At 42.7% G+C, this 15,820-nt stretch overlaps 1 protein-coding gene across 5 annotated transcripts in view; it reads left to right on the top strand.

The window, feature by feature from the left end:
• Positions 1 to 15,820, top strand: part of DHRSX (dehydrogenase/reductase (SDR family) X-linked) — a 233,957-nt gene that overhangs the window by 168,595 nt on the left and 49,542 nt on the right. For all 5 annotated transcript variants that reach the window (XM_014960305.1, XM_014960307.1, XM_014960308.1 and 2 more), the window contains one exon: positions 8,904 to 9,111. In XM_014960305.1, coding sequence (XP_014815791.1) covers positions 8,904 to 9,111 — 208 coding nt within the window. The remainder of the gene's footprint in view (positions 1 to 8,903; positions 9,112 to 15,820) is intronic.

The raw sequence follows: 15,820 nt of genomic DNA, 5'->3' as shown, positions 1-15,820 counted from the left end.
TAATCACACACTGCTCTTTACAGTATTAGTCGCCTTGGGTACTGGAAGTAACTTGTCTGGGCACGTGTCAGAGCACCATGATACGGCTGACAGTATCCAACCAAGAGTAACCAAGGATTGTGCAATGCCAATATTTACCTGGCACCTGGATTTTTAGCAGCAGTCATCAGCTAGAGCTTTTATTATACTTGAATAACACTGTTGTCTGCCAGAATGATATGTATCCTATGTAAAGTTAGCAGATTTTTATAAAAGGTTTATTTTTTATTAGAAGAACTAATAAGTTAGAAGAGTAACTTTAGGCTACTTCTGACTTTCAAACTGTAAGGATTTCATTCATGAAAATCCTGACTTTTGTTTGATACTATCTTTGTCTTTCTAATTATTTCCAAAGCTTTCTCTGTGTCTGTGACATCAAACACTCTGAAAAGGGAAATATCTCAGGCTCCACATGCTGCAGGTTCTTGACCCATTTGCTTTTATGCCCTGAATGTGAATGTTTTATCAGTGGAAGACAGATAGAAAATTCAGCTATTGATGGATTAGGAAACCCAACTGGTTCTACTTAAGTGTGTGGAACATTTGCCACTGGCTTTTCTGAGAGGCAGGAGTGAGCCATGTTTTATTCCTACCTAATCCTTTCATAGCTTGTAGGTAAAAATATTTTTTATACAAATTACAAAACAAGATACTTTACTTCTAAGAGAACCTCCTATTGAATTAGAAAGCTGTGACTGACTTTCCTATTTTCTGATTGTGAGTGGGATAACTCACCATTGTGCCAACAATGCACTTACTGAGCATATTTTTAGGAAGCAAAGTTGTCTTTTTTTTTTCCAGCCAGATCCAATTATGAATGCTCTGATTTATTTTAGTGTGAAAACAAAACCTCAGCTGTGGATCGTATTTTCTTTTTTTAACTGATGCATTTTCCAGGGAACTGGCCTGCTCTTTGTGTGTTCCCTTTGTAGCAGCGTGACAGTGAATCGGAAAGTGAATCTGTTCTTAAGGAGGTATTGCTACCTGTTCAGTTTTGTGCTGAACCTACCAAGATTTGGTTGTTGTTCTCATAGTCCTTGAGTGTGGGTTGTCTGCATTTTTTCTTTTTTTTTTTTTCCTTTAATCTACTGATAAACTAAGAGCTTGTCTTTAGTGGAAAGATGCCTTGTTTTGTCTTCTTTGGCACAGCTAATAGAGTCCACCTCTCCCTTGGAGCACTGTAGGTGGGTCTGGGAGCACTAGCAGTAGACATTACTCAGTTTTCAGTTCTTTACTAGTTAGCCAAACTATTAGTGGTTGGGCTAAGGGTTTCTATGCCAAGCATTTGCCTCAAGCTAATTTATTTTTATATAATTTTTTGTAATGCCAGATAAAAGAGTTCATCTGTTTCCAAGAATGATAACAAAACATCTTGGGGTGTTTTGTTTTGTTTTTAATTTAAAAAATGATGGCAAGTTTCTTTAGAAATGCTCTGGTGTTATCACAGTTTGGGATGGGGACTTCAATGCAAGCAAGATGCTGCCTTTGTGTCAAAGGCAGATGCACCTTTCGCCATCCATGTAATATTCCCATGCTGGGCTGAGTCAGAAGCCTGTTAAGCAGTGCAGTTTGAAACCCATCTTTTACATTTTAATCACTAAAGATTTTGCCTGTACAAAGCATGTCCTGAGTCGAGACTGAACAAGTCTTTCTGCTGGAGTCATAACCTCGAGCCGTGGTGGGAAGTACTGCGTGCAGGCAAAGGCACCAGCAGCAAGGCTGGGCACCAGTGTCCCCTCTGCTCTCTGTGGTGCCTCTGAGCTGTGATGGAGATGAGCACTGTGGCTCACTTCAGGCTTCTCCTGGTCTCTCCATTGTCGAGACTGGGGGCCTGGGTCCTCTGTGACAAATTTCTATCCTATGAAAAGCAGACTTTGAGGTGGGGAGAGGTGGATGGGAGGTGATGGGTGTCTGGGTTTTACCTTGATATACAGTTGGAATGGAACTGAGACATGATTTCAGCACTCTCAGGAGCTAAAGGTCTTGTCAGATGTGGCTGGTGAGCTGATGTAGCTGGTGACCTCAATCGGCTAGTGACCACATCTCTTTGGAAGAGCTGACTGTTGCATTTTTAGGCATAGTGACAAAACCTGTAGCATGGAAGAGGAAGAAGCCCGGTTTTAATGTAGATGGGACAAGACCGTAACTTCCAAGAGGCAGATTTATATGAGAAGCCTTGGTGTGGAGAACTGAAATAAAAGAGAGGTGGTTGAGGCTGGAAGGTTATAAGGGAGAGAAAGCAGAAGATGGAGTGAAGAGCTGATGTGGGGAAACAGGACTGTCGTGTGGGAACCACTAGGATGGGGGAAAACTTGATGGCAATACATTTGAGTTTGCTGAGTGAAAGACTTTTTAACAGAATTAAATTATGAATGTAGCATATATTCTTGTTCAATATCAGGAAATTCATAGGGGAGCAACTATCGGGGGAGGGAGCTGGGGTGGGTAGTGAGGACAAAGAGAGGCATTAGGCATATTTGAACTATAAGGAGAGGTCTCAGAGTTTGCAAGTGCTTAGACACCACATAATTCACAAGGACTGAATCCTTATCTTGAGGCCTAGTGTCTCTGTTGTGCAGGAACTGATTGAACTTTTTCTTGCAGTAAGGGGATTCTTGACTGATGTGTTTTTTGTAAATTTACTGACATTTAACAAACATGAAATTTTTTCCCCCAAGTGGGAACGTGATTGGAACCTCTCTCTTTATTCTGGCCACTGACTTTGACATAACTTGAACAAATTAATTCTCATCTCCCCCTGTGTCACAGTTGGTTGATGTTGAAGAGGGAATGGGGAAGCTGGTGGGAGTCTCAGAGCCACTGATCGTGGTCCCACAAGGAAACCAGCCTGAGGAGCAACAGAAGGGAGAGCCAGCCCTATGACTGGCAGATGCCTGCAGGATGCAGAGTGAGATCTCATGAGATTCAGACACAAAGGAGCTAGAGTGGCTGGGTAAGAAAATTAGGGAGAACAAACTTACTGTTTGGAGGGAAGCAGAGAGGCAGATGAAGCTGATATGCATGTCTGGGGATGAGCCTCTCCCTTCCTTGCCGCACACATGCTGTTCTTCGATATGATCAGTGTTGGGTCACCAGGTTTTGGGGGTAGAGGAGGGAGAGGAGCAGAGCCCAGAACTTTGGCTGGGAAGCAGCACATTGTTCTTGGCTTCAGTAGGGCTGGCACAGGGAGTTGTTAGGAAGCCAAGAGGCCAAAATGGCAACAGGTGGTGCAGAGCCCCTTGCAAAGGAGCTGGAGATAGGAGCTAGTGAGAACTTGCTCAGTGCTGGAGCAGAGGTTCCAGCAGACTCCTGTGAAGGACCTTGTTCTAGGAAGAAGCATCAGAGACTGAACCTGCTGGGGATGGCTTTTCTCTGCAGCCCAGGGGTCAGTCCCGATGCTGCCCTCCTGTCAGCAGCTGTTTAACAAACTGGTTTTCATGATGTCCAGTCCCCTCCAGGGAAGATCCATGTACAGGACAATGTGTTGGCACAGGCTGACAGCAAAAGTCCTTACTTGTGCCTGAGGGGAGACGCAAGGCAACTAAGTCATCTAAGTCTATTGATATGTCATGGGATAAAATTCCTCGGTTTGCTTCAGTGTTGTCACAGTTTGCTTTAGAAAACTGCATATACATATATACAGGGCTCCAGAAAATATTGGGAACTTCAAGAGTCTGAACTACCTCCACCAGTTCCTCTGGGGAGACTGTGTTTTTCTTTAAGGTCCCTTCCAACCGCAACCATTCTATGATTCTTCTTAACTGTTTGGATTTTTGCCTTTTCAGCTTTCACATGCTGTTAATCTGGCTTCTGTGTGTGGTCCTGTCTAGACTCACAACGCTTTTCTGGGATACCAGTAGCACAGGGCTCTGTGCTGTGGACCTGGTTTAGCAAGCAGTGTTTCGCAGCAGTGCTGTAAATTCACCTCTCTGCAGCCCAGATGAGGCATACATGTGAAAAGCAGTTAATGTGGGTAGGGTTGCGTCTCCAGTAGGTGCTTCTGGAGGCAATTTTTCTAACAAGGCATTGCAACTTCTCATTGTTCACTTGCTAGGAGAGATCCCCAGGACAGGCATATTCTGGGATAGCATAGCCCAACTGAACGAGGTGGGACGAGCAGTCAGGGGGTGCTGCTATACAGTTATTGAGGTGTTTATTCTGCTATAGCTCTCCCTATTCAAGAAAGAAGTGGGCTATATTATTCTATAGCTAGATAGATCCAGCCATACGCCTTTTGGTGTATGGGTGTGCAGAGCAGAGGGGTTTTGACACTGTTAAGTGAGGTGGGTCAGGTCACGGGATGGAAAATGCTGCTAAATGAATCAGCTACACCAGTGCAGAGCCTGTATGGAGAAAAGGCTTTATGCTTTTACTTGGAGTTACCGTCTCTATTAATTTTTCCCCTTGGGAACATTTTTGGTACAGTACGTATCTCTTCCTTGTAAATTACAAGAGTGGCATAAATGTGATTACGTAGCTTCATCTCCTGCTGTGAAGGTGTACAAGTAAGTGTATGTGGCTGACCTCTTGCATTTTCTGCCCAGCCTTTGGGCTGCTGGGAATAAAGGGACTTACATATGGGGGCACAGCCTCCAAACCCTCTCCTGTGAGCCTGGCTGGGAAGGAAGACATTTTGTTCTGCATGTGAAAAAGAGATTTTCAATCTTTATTTCGTAGTGAGCTGGAGAGAACTACCTTTAAAAACCTCGAAGTAGCTCACTGTAAATAAATCTAGCTGAGTGAAATACTTGTATTTTTAAAGCTCTTAAAATATATTTTATAGTGGAGCCGAAGGATGTCTTTGAAGTGGGAGGTACAGAAATTACAGCAATGTTTACCATCATCTACAGTACAGGCAGGCATGGTACAAATTCTCCTGTATAATCCAATAAAAATATGGTATGCCTGGCCTGTAATATTTACAACTGTCATAAACTTTTTGGTTGTGCTCTGTGCTCTATCAGATCCACGATGCTCTTAAAATCACATAAGACTAATCCACTGATGGATCTCAAACCAAGAGTTTCTTTAGAAACTTTTATAGAAAATCATGATAAATGACTGTCTACAAAGGCAGTTCTCTTGAGGTGCATTCATTCTTGGAGAGAAAAATATGACTATTGCCTAGTCATAAAAGTAAAAAAGGATGGATTCTTTTTAATTCATTATAGCTAATTAAAATGTGTATAATTTGAACATATTACAATTAATGCCTAACTGCAGCACATAGGGCTATATTACTATATCTATAAGAACAGTTGTTCACAGTTATGCAGCAAAATATTTTCCTTGTTCCAATTTATTTCTTCTCTTGCAAAATCACACATCAATGTGCCATTTAGGGAGTTTTCTGCATGCATACTGTCAGTCTTTTGCCTGAATTTTTCAACAACAGCTAATCAATTACAAACTAAAAGCTCATGTTCAGCTTACTTATTAATTCATTCTCTAATGCCGTGCTGGTATCAGTGACTTTTTAAAAAATAAATCTTCTGGAAACAATCCAGTTAAATCAGAGGGAAAAATGTGTAAGAAAGTTGTATCAGAACCAAAGTGTTTGACATTAATCATCTGCCACTTGAAATTTCATATGCCCTCCAAAAAACTGAAGAAACTGTTGATAATTAAAATCAGAAAGATGCTGGGTTGTATGGATACCATACTAGAAGAATAAACAAAATCATTCTTAGGTTACAATGAAGAAGTAATAAAAAAAGAAAAAAAAAATAAAGGACTTTTTTAATGTTTCAAATAATATTGGATTAATTGAAAGAATTGAAAATTGAAGTAGCTTTCACTCTTAGAGTTACCATTTGGGGCCCCTGAGTAAAGCTGGTGACATTTCTGGACCAAAAAAAATCAATAGCATGCCACTTTTAGTATCTACTGAATGTTAGGTAGTTAATAATTTAAAAAAGAGAGCTTGCTGCTACACTTACAAGGTGTTCCCTTTTGTCAGAGAAGCAGCCAGGTTCCGTTGCCTGTTGGGTATTCCTTTCCAGTGAATTAAAATGGCTTCTACGCAAATAAGAGGAACTGCCCTCAAATTGCAGGGCGAGATTTTTTAATAGCCTTGATATGAACCACCTCAAAGATGAGAGCCTTTACAAAAAGAAAATCTCTCAAAGGTGTTTTAGGTTAATATTATTTGACCAGCTCTTGAAGAGAAAAAGGGAATTGTAGTAGGAACAAATACGGGCAGAGGTGATTTTGCCTGCTCAAGGACTTTCCCACAGTTCCTGCTCAGAGAAGCTCTTGAAGAATGAGCAAAATAATTTTCGGGAACGTGTGTCTTAACAGTCGTGTGTTGCATGTGTGTAAATCTTTTCCATCTCCTGACATGAGCTCAGATCTGTCTTCTGCTCCCAGGACGTGCAGCACAGATGGTGGAGACTAATTGGGGTGGAGGGCAGAGACTCTACGTGCTCTTGAAATCCTGCTCCTCTCCGGAGGTCAAGGGGGCAGCTGCTGGAGCACAGGTGCCCTCGGGCCTGATGTGAGCAGCAGCAGCTTCCCTGGGTTTGCCTGCTGGGCCTGATGCAAAGCTGAATGAGTGGCTGTAGCAGCCACCTACGGCACTTCTCTCCAGACAAATTCCTCCATCCCTCCGTCTGCTTTAGCCAGCAGAAAAGTGTGTGTGTGTCAGGGGGTGCCTATGGCCCTGCAGCAGCCCCAGCAGATGCAGAAGCAGCACTTGGGGTTCACATCAGCTTTGCTGTGCTGGGGTTGTTTTATGTTGGCCACCTTTTTCTTGGGCTTGCATTTTACCAGTGTTGCTGCAAATAGACCTCTGCTAAACTGCTTCCTCCTGCCTGGTCCAACTGACAGAGCTTTGGAGGGCAGGATGGGCCTCAGAGAGATGCCAATAATCTCCTCGTACCAGCCCATGTGCTCAGAGATGTGGTGCTGTTCCCATCTGCCCTCCAACAGCTCATGTGAAGCCCCATCTCTGCTAAAACTCTCACTGTAGCAGGCTGAGACTTGGTCTGGGAGCCTGGGATTTGTTGCCCTTCCAGCCCTTTCCTTCTTCCCAGAAAACAAACAAAAAAAAAGTTGCAGCAGGAATTGTTTCACTTTTTTGTCTATTTGTAACTTTCATGCCAGTGTTCAGTCCCAGCCACTGTCCCAGATGTCATTGGATGCTGCATATGCAGATTATGGAGGAAATGGAAATCTGTTCCTAACTCCTTGAGCAGTTGCACCATGCCTCAGAGTTAAGTGCTGCTAAGGAAGGAGAATACAACAGGACATCTGACCTGACACCCTCTAATTTGTGTCCTTCCACTGTTATAGTTGAGATTTGACATGCAGAGAAACCACAGCCAGCAGCTGGGTTTTCCTGTCATTCTGAGGGCTCTGGGAGAGTGCCTGTAATGACAGAGAGAGATGCCAGTAAGAGCTTTTGTAGAGCCCAGTCATGTAATTTGTGTTGTGTTTCTTTCATCGTACCATCAGCCAGCATTACTCATGTTCAGTCGTAAGGCCTCCATATGCAGGTACGCTGTGTTACACCCAAACTTTTTCTTTGCTCTGTTGTCTTTTCTCGTTTCTTCCTCTCGGGCTGCTTCTCCAGTTGCTCCATTAAGCAACAGGCAGCCATAGGTGAATCGCTATGGGTGTTGGCCATGCTAAAAGCATCCTGAAAATACCACCTTCCCGAGCATCAGTAACAAAGTAGGACTGTCGGGTGGTGGGACACCCCCCCAAAGAAGGAATGGTGCAGATGCGCAGCATGTACGATTTTAAATGGTAATTTAATATGCCATCATTGGGCTGACGCCAAGAAATGGGATGTTAAAGGCTTTTTAATGGACACATGAAGTAGCGTGATGATGAAGGTGATGTTCTCTTACATCTGTGAGCAGAGGTGGCCTTCCTGCTTTATCATATCCATGTATTTTAGAGAGAAGATAAATGGCGTGCAACAGGAACCATGACCATCTACATTTAAATTACAAAGGTCAGGTCCATTTTGTACAATAATTAAATTTTAATACAATAAGAATAATTTATAACATTCAAGTCCACATCATAATTGAGCAGGACAGCAATGCCCCACACAGCCTCAGTACACAATATAGCTTATGCGTGAGCTCAGGATTCCCTGCAAGATGCTGAAATCAACATCGCGTGCTAGGGATGTGGATACTTATTTTAGGCACCGAGTTTGAAAATTGTGGTTTGTAGAAATCTATGCAAAAATATTGCCAAAATAAGCATTCAAAAACTCATTTCAGTATGCAGCTGCTTGTAAGCACAGTAATTAAGATGTATTGGGCAAATTTACTGCATCTTTTCTCACCCACACCAGTGAGATAGAAGTTGCAGATTTCAGACAAAGACTCAACAGATCTTTAAACTCCAGCCAGGACTCAGCAGAAAGCTGTCTGGGAGAGCAGGTCTGCTGCTTAGCCTGGTCTTGTCTCCACTGCTCTGAGCTCTTTGATGGAGGGAATGTTGTTGGGATCACCCAGCTCCCACCTATTGTAGATAGATTAATTGTAGTTGCGGATCTGCAGCACTGCATTCTGGCACACCAGCAATGGATTAACACCACTTTTAATGTCTTCAAAACACTTTTCACAAATGAACTAATTTATTCTCACAATCCTGCAGGGAGGGGGGAAGGAAGGGAGAGAGTCAGTCTACTTGTTTTCTGGATGAAGGAACTGAAGTGGGGAATTTGACATTTTTCTCGGCAGGAATCAATCAGTGTCTGTCGGCTTTAAACTTTACATGCCATCACCAATCACTCATTGCTCTAAATGCTGTGTTTACACTCCGCAGCAGGAGATCGCTGCTCCTTCTAGCTTGCTCCTTCTCTGAAATAAATCAACAGGTTTTACCTCTGCTTTCTCCTCCAGCTGGGGTGATGCTGGTCCCTGAAAGGAAGACGGAGGATGGGTTTGAGGAGCACTTCGGCTTGAACTACTTGGGACACTTCCTGTTGACTAACCTCCTCTTGGATAAGCTGAAGCAATCAGGAACGCACAGTCACAACGCTAGGATCATCACTGTCTCATCAGCCACCCATTATGTAGGCGAATTGCACCTGAACGACTTACAAAGCAGGTACAGATCCATTTTTGGTATTCACTGATCTGTAGTAATGGTGTGCAGATTAAACTCCAAGAGAATTGTTATTGAATACTGCATGTGGGGGTTTTATCTTGCCATTGTTTTTTGTTTTTTTTTTCCAGTTAATAGTGATTCTCAAGCAGTTGCTTAATATCTTTCAGGCTTGAACAAAGGTTGCAGCCTTCAGATAAAGATACAAATACTTTATAAGCTTGTAAATTGAGTCTTTTATTCTGAAGCTTGAAAGCCTTGCTTTCCTTTCTGATGCTTACGCTGTGGTGATGGTTGTGGTGCGGAGCCTGGGCTCCTCACTGCCTCATCAAGGAGATTCTTAATAACTGGGGTGCTTTAAAATGGCTTGGGTGAATCGACGTAGACTTCATCTTCAAATGAATGCATACATAGAGGCCCTGATCCTGCCCTCGGATGGCTGCAGACAGATGCCTGTGGCTGCCAGCTCCCTGCCCACTGGGCATGGGGCTGCTGGCTTGGCCCTCAGGAAGCAGCTAGCCCCGTTTGCCTGGCTGCCTCAGAGCTTTACCCAGCCCACTCACTGCCTGCTGCTCCTTCCTCCCTGGCAGCTCTGCCCGTTGGACTGCACCTCCTGGCACACTGTCCTCCCTTCCTGACACCTCTGGCCTCCACCTTGTCCTGCGCCACTCATGATGTCCCAATCCCCAACCTCTACCTCCCTCACAGCCCTTCTCCAGCTTCCCCCAACTTGCCTCCTCTCCAGGGCTTTCTCATCCCTCTTGTCTCCATGTGATCAACTGCCAACACCAGAGCCCTGGCTCTTCTCCGGGTCACCTCCTGAACTTCCCTGAGAGCTTACTGAGACCCACGTGTGTGGCCGCCCTGGGTTTTTAACCCAGTAAGATGCATAAAAACTCATGGCCATATTCTGTCCCTCTACTTTTATTTAGGAAAATTGTGAGTGAATATCTATGGTTTATTTCTAACATTAGGAAGACATCAAATGTTGTGGTAAATATCTCTGCTGTCATACAGGAACCGTGTAGAGTTGTTTAGTTGATTGAGGAATGGGCAGGGTAACTGAGATATAGATACATTTCAAAATTTCCCCATGCAGTCACGGGCACCCCATGCAGCACAATTACACGCTCACTGTCTTCTGATGGGCTCCAGAGCGTTTCTGCCTGCATGGAGCCAGTCTGAGTTTTGCATCATTTCCGTGGAGAAATTCTGCCTCCGTCCTTTGACAGGGACTTCAGCACGTGTTCAGAGGCACCTGGCCCAAGGTTTCATTTTGGAACAAAGACTGAAATTAGAGGGCTGGGCTGTTTCCACTGCAGACATTTTACATATGAATGCTGCATTAAGCATGTCGAACTTTCTGTTTGACTTCTGATTACATACTACGGCATCAGTTTTATTACAGGCACATTGTTTAAGCTCTGCAGGGTAGTCACAGTTTAATCTCTTGCTTGTAAAACAACCACAGGAAATTACCCTTACTCTTCACTTGATGTATATATTCATTGTTTCTGATGGGCATGTGCTGGATGGCAGCATGCAAGGGGGATAAGGGGAGTGTAATTAGTATTTCTTTGGGCTAAGTGCAGAATGCAAAATTAGATGTGACTGTTCTGTGTCTCTAGATAACAGTAGTTTCCTTGATTATAGCAAAGCCTTGTACTGTGCCTCTTTAATTTAGGATCATCCTTACCTGTGATTCTTCATTATTAACTCATATTTTAAAGGAAGCAGAAATGTTTCAGTTAGGAAGGTTATGGCTGAGCACGAACATGACCAAACTGATGTAAAAATAATAATATACCAGTGAGATTTACCTGAAGCTTTTGTGCCAAAGTATGCCCTTTGCATTTCAACTTTATCGGTGTAAGAAGAGCCATAAACGATGACAGACTCTGGCTGATTTTGCCTGCGCTTTCCCACATGGATGCTCTGAATCACTCGGGGGCAGTAGCAGTGCCTGCTTTCTGAGCACACAGACACACCGATGGGACCCAGAGGGGGCTGTGGATTCAGCTCCAGCACTTTTCTTGGTTCAGGTGGAAGAAGATACTCCTGGGTGGATTTTTTTTTAGCCTAACTGCCAATAAGCCCCCCACTGGAGCGAATAGTTAGTCGCATAAACGGTGCTGCTAAAACCAGTGAGATCACTTGTGTGTTCGAGTGTGTGTCTACAGCATGAGCGGGTGGTTTAGCAACCCTGGAGGACTTTTGCGGGGTACCACACACAGGCATGGCCTACACCATGGGGCCTCCGAGATGCCTTGTGATACAGAACAGCCTTTAAGAGCTTTAATGGATGTGGTAAAGACACCCATGGTAAGCACTGTGATATGATAGCGTTCCACAAATTGCCACAGTTTCCCAGTGATGCAATACCTCAGTTTTGCTGCTTGTGTGAATGGGAAATCTTTCTAAAAATTTTATAGTCCTTTTTTCCCATAGTTTGATTTGCACTGGTTGGCTGTAATTCATTTCATGACTTGGGTTTATGTTCCCAGATTGGCTGGTAGTCCTAACCTTGCAGGAAGGCAGCAAAACAATTTAGAGTCATTTACTCGTAGTGGAGAAAGAGGGATGTACTCTCTGCTGGAAAAATTACTGGTGGCAGAAGACTGAATTGTTTACTGTGCTCTTGTCCCATTGTTCCTAGATTTTGGTGGGGCTAGTGTGAAAACTGGAAGCGAGTGATAGTGGTGGAGGAGGGATTCATCCATCAAAGGTGGCAGAGAAGGAAAGCCAGAACAGTGTCTTGACATAAAGCAGACAGTAAACCAAGGTTCAGTTTCCTGCTTTACCACAGATTTTTCTACAGAATTGTTTTCCCACTCAAGAGACTCTGGGTTGGCAGTCACAGTTGTGGCCATTGCTCCCCATTGCCTGCCCTTGGCTGCTCATGTCTCTGCTCTGAAGCTGAACATCATCCATATCACAGTGAGCACAGGGCAACAGCGTACCAAACAATTCTATCCATGAATGGTATTAAATGTAGTCTTCCACACTTCCTCTTTGGTTTGTTTCGTGTCATTTTACAATCTGATTTATCCTGTGTTTTGCTTTTCAGCTCCTTTTTGGTGGGCAGTTTAACTTATTTTTTCCTGATTTCCCTTGCATTTTACATTATTTTTCTTACTTTGTTATCTCTCTCTTCATGCCTGCCTACTTGATTCCTGTGTTCATAGTCGCATATTCACCTGTCTCTTGAGCTTTTTTGTCTCCATTGTTGTTTCCCTCCCTATATCATGATTTTTTTCCTCTTTTCTGAGGGGGAAGAAGTGACTTACTTCCACCCACCAGTTGATTTCCTCCTCTCTATTAATCTTCCTCTTATCTTTTCCCTCTAGACCCAGTCCTGTTCCTCCCCTAGGAATGTCATTTCTCCCCCTTCCTGCCCATTCTCTTTGCACACACCAGTAAAAGAGGCACAGCATGGGTACATCAAGGCAGGACAGAGCTTGTTCCAAACTGGCAGGGCATAGCTTGTTTCATGTGTGTTATTGAAAATGCAAACGCACAAGAGCAATGACTGTTCTCCCAGTTCTTTTGCTGAAGGATATATGAAGAACATCAAACACCTTTGTGGTCTTTTAGATCCAGACCATGTTCAACAGCAATCACATGAGTCGACAAGGGGATCCCTAAGGCAAATCGTTCTCCTTCATCCCTACTTCGAATACGACTGTTTTCAAGGAGGTGAAAGTTGAACAGAAACGCTATCTGCGAGCGTTTCAACGGGGATGATTTCAGCAGTTACATGCCGAGGGCAGTACATCGTGCACTCTAACGGCACAGCTGGGATGGCCTTTTTTCCTCTTTTGCCTGCTTTAAATAATATTTTCTAAAGTGAGAGAAGAAAAAGTATGGTCGTGAGAGAATATGGCTGTCTGGTTTTAGCAAAAGCTTGAAGAACATTGTGCCATCCTCTTGTGTTGAGGCTTGAACAGTGCCCTGGAGTTTATGGTGCTCTTACAAGGCTGGGATGGAGGGCGCTCCTTCAAGGACTCTACCTATGAAAGTATAAAGGAATTTTGGGAACATAAAGGAAAGGCAACCCTATTCCCTTTCCCAGGCTGTGGGTCACACCTGTATGTGTTCCCTTTCCCAGGGGTAGCATCTTTCTGCATTCTGTCTAGCTTTGTCTCCATGACTAACTATTCCTTTCATCATCCTCTCTTTTTGCATGCCAAATGGGCCCTGTAATGCTGTGAATCACAGATCTATGAACTCCCAGCCACGGTAACACAGCTCCTTTTCTGGTTCATGCCTCCTGTATATTCAGGAACAGTTACTCACACTTTTTCTGCTCTCTTTCCTCTGCTCTCCCACTGCAGAAGGAGCTGATGTTTTTTGTAACTCTCCAAGCTGGGACAGTCCCCAGATAATCTCTGTATTTTTTCCCTGTAGCCCTTGTGCATGAATTGTGTCAGAGACAATAGAAATTGAATGAAAGGAATTGCAAAAATCCCAGCTGCCATATGTGCTTCCTAGCTGGTGTAAAATAGGGTAAACAGCTCTTCCCAGGACTGGGAGGATGCTGGGGAGAGAAGGCAGCTCCAGTTCAGCTCCTCAGCTAGGCAGTTCATAAGGACTTAAACAGGAGGTGTCACATACTGCTGGGAAAATCTATCTAGCAAAGTCCCTGGAGACCTCCTGTTCTTGGATGGGTCGCGTCTTTCATCTTCACTTCCTGTGTGCATGTGATATTTGTTGGTAAATTAAGTTGTATTGAGTTTGAGCAGAAAGTTGAGGATTTTGTCCTGTCAACATTGCTAGGATTTTGAAAATATTGTCCATGAATAGCAATGAGAAGTTAAAATGTCAAATTACTTTTGAAAATATAAAGCCGTTTTTCAGACCAAAACCATTGATTTCAGAATATCTTATTTTTAATATATCTGTAAATTGAACTATAATGTTGATCAAACCTTTAATTTCTAAGTTACCCTGTCGAAATAAAGTATCTCCTTCAGTTTCAAATTACTTTTTTTTAAAAAAAAACCAGACATTTGTTTAAAGGAATTTTTTCCCTTAAGAATGGTTTGATGAGTCAATATTTTTTTCAGAGGTTTTTTTTAAGAAAAAAAAATCACAGTTTTTTGCTTCAGTGCCTTTTCACAACTGGTCTATCACTTGTAGTGTCTTAATTCTCTCTGACTGGAAGAATTTATGGGATGTACTATATCTTCAATTCAAGCAAAAGCAAACATGAAGCTGGTGCAGCATGGTAGTAGCATAGAACTATTGTTTTATTTCCAAATTTTTAAATAATAAGGGAAAATGTGTAAGAGGAAGAAGGAGGAATTCTAAATGTTAACCTCTTATTTGTCAATCCATTTTAGTCTGTACAGAAGTCTTTCACAGTCACATATAAATACCTGTGTCACTGGACTGCTGCTTAATAAAATGCTGTGAAAACTACAGAAATAGTAATCATAACAGATTGTTCTAGACAACAACATAAATACATGTTATTATAGATTTCATTTTTCTCAAGGAATGTAAGTTTTTGTTTGAGTTGTATTGTTTGAACAGCTTCCCCACAGTGACTTTTACTGCATAGAATCATAGAATCACAGAATGGTTCGGGTTGGAAGATCTGTCTCTATTTGCAAGGTAAATCATGTTCCCTCCATGGGACCAAATACCAACTGCTGTATTCAGTTAAACATCTCCTTCCTGCAGCAGGTTACCAAGTTTTCCTGTCTATAGTTAGATGAGAAGTATTCAAATGCTTAATGCACCTACACAAGGGAATTTCAGGCTTTCTTTGCGAAATGTTTTCTGTATAAATGCAAAAGGATTTGCTGCTTTGCAAAACAATCCCTTGCTTTTGCAGCAATTAACATTAACTGCTAATATTGAGTTGGTGGCATGGAAAATGAGTGTATTGGTGAAGGCACAGATCTCCAATTCTGTAAGTTAATTAAATACCTAAATGGGGTATTACATCAACAGAGCAATTCATCAATCCAAAAGAGAGAAGTTTAGTTCATATGCAGCGTGTGTTTTATCCCTGTTGCAGGCCACAGGTAATACCTAGCTGTTCCTGCAACCAATAATGAAGAAACATTTAAGTCAGGATGCCAGTTTTGGAGAGTTTAAATTTTATATTTATCACTGTGTTTTCGTTCTATCTAATCAAAATACTTTTAGGGTTCGTTGGTTTCTTCTGAAGAACAATTACATAGTGTAACACTGCTATCACAAAGGTAATGCCAGACTCTAATGTATTCAGGGAAATTAAATGTAGCTCCTTTGTGTGTCACAATGTTAAATTCCTTCTTGTCTAATAGGGATTAATGGTCTTAACGAAGGATTATTATTAATGGTTAATGATTTAATAGGACACACTGTTTCTGAACGAGTTCAAATTTGCAATGTGATCTATGGGTGTTCCTGCTGCCCGGCCTCTCCTGGTGCAGCGGGCTGGGTGGGTGAAGCCAATTCTCTGTGGCACACAGGACAGTGGATCTCGTAGACGTGCTGTTTTCCAAAATGGCAAGATGGTTCAGTGGTAATTTGAAAGTTAATGTACTGGACCTGTGTGACAGAGAAGGCAAAAGGGAGTTGCGGAGAATGGGGAGTGAAGATAGCTTGTCGCCCTTGAGAGGGGAAGGTTAGTTTAACATCTCCCTGTGAGCAAAAAGACTCATTAAGGCTGAGCAAACCTTAAAAGCTTCGGAGTTCAGGTCCTGAGTGATTATTCAAA

Source organism: Calidris pugnax, unplaced genomic scaffold (genome assembly GCF_001431845.1).
Source record: "Calidris pugnax isolate Ruff unplaced genomic scaffold, ASM143184v1 scaffold188, whole genome shotgun sequence".
Classification (NCBI taxonomy): domain Eukaryota; kingdom Metazoa; phylum Chordata; class Aves; order Charadriiformes; family Scolopacidae; genus Calidris; species Calidris pugnax.
This window is presented reverse-complemented; position numbering and strand designations above follow the sequence as displayed.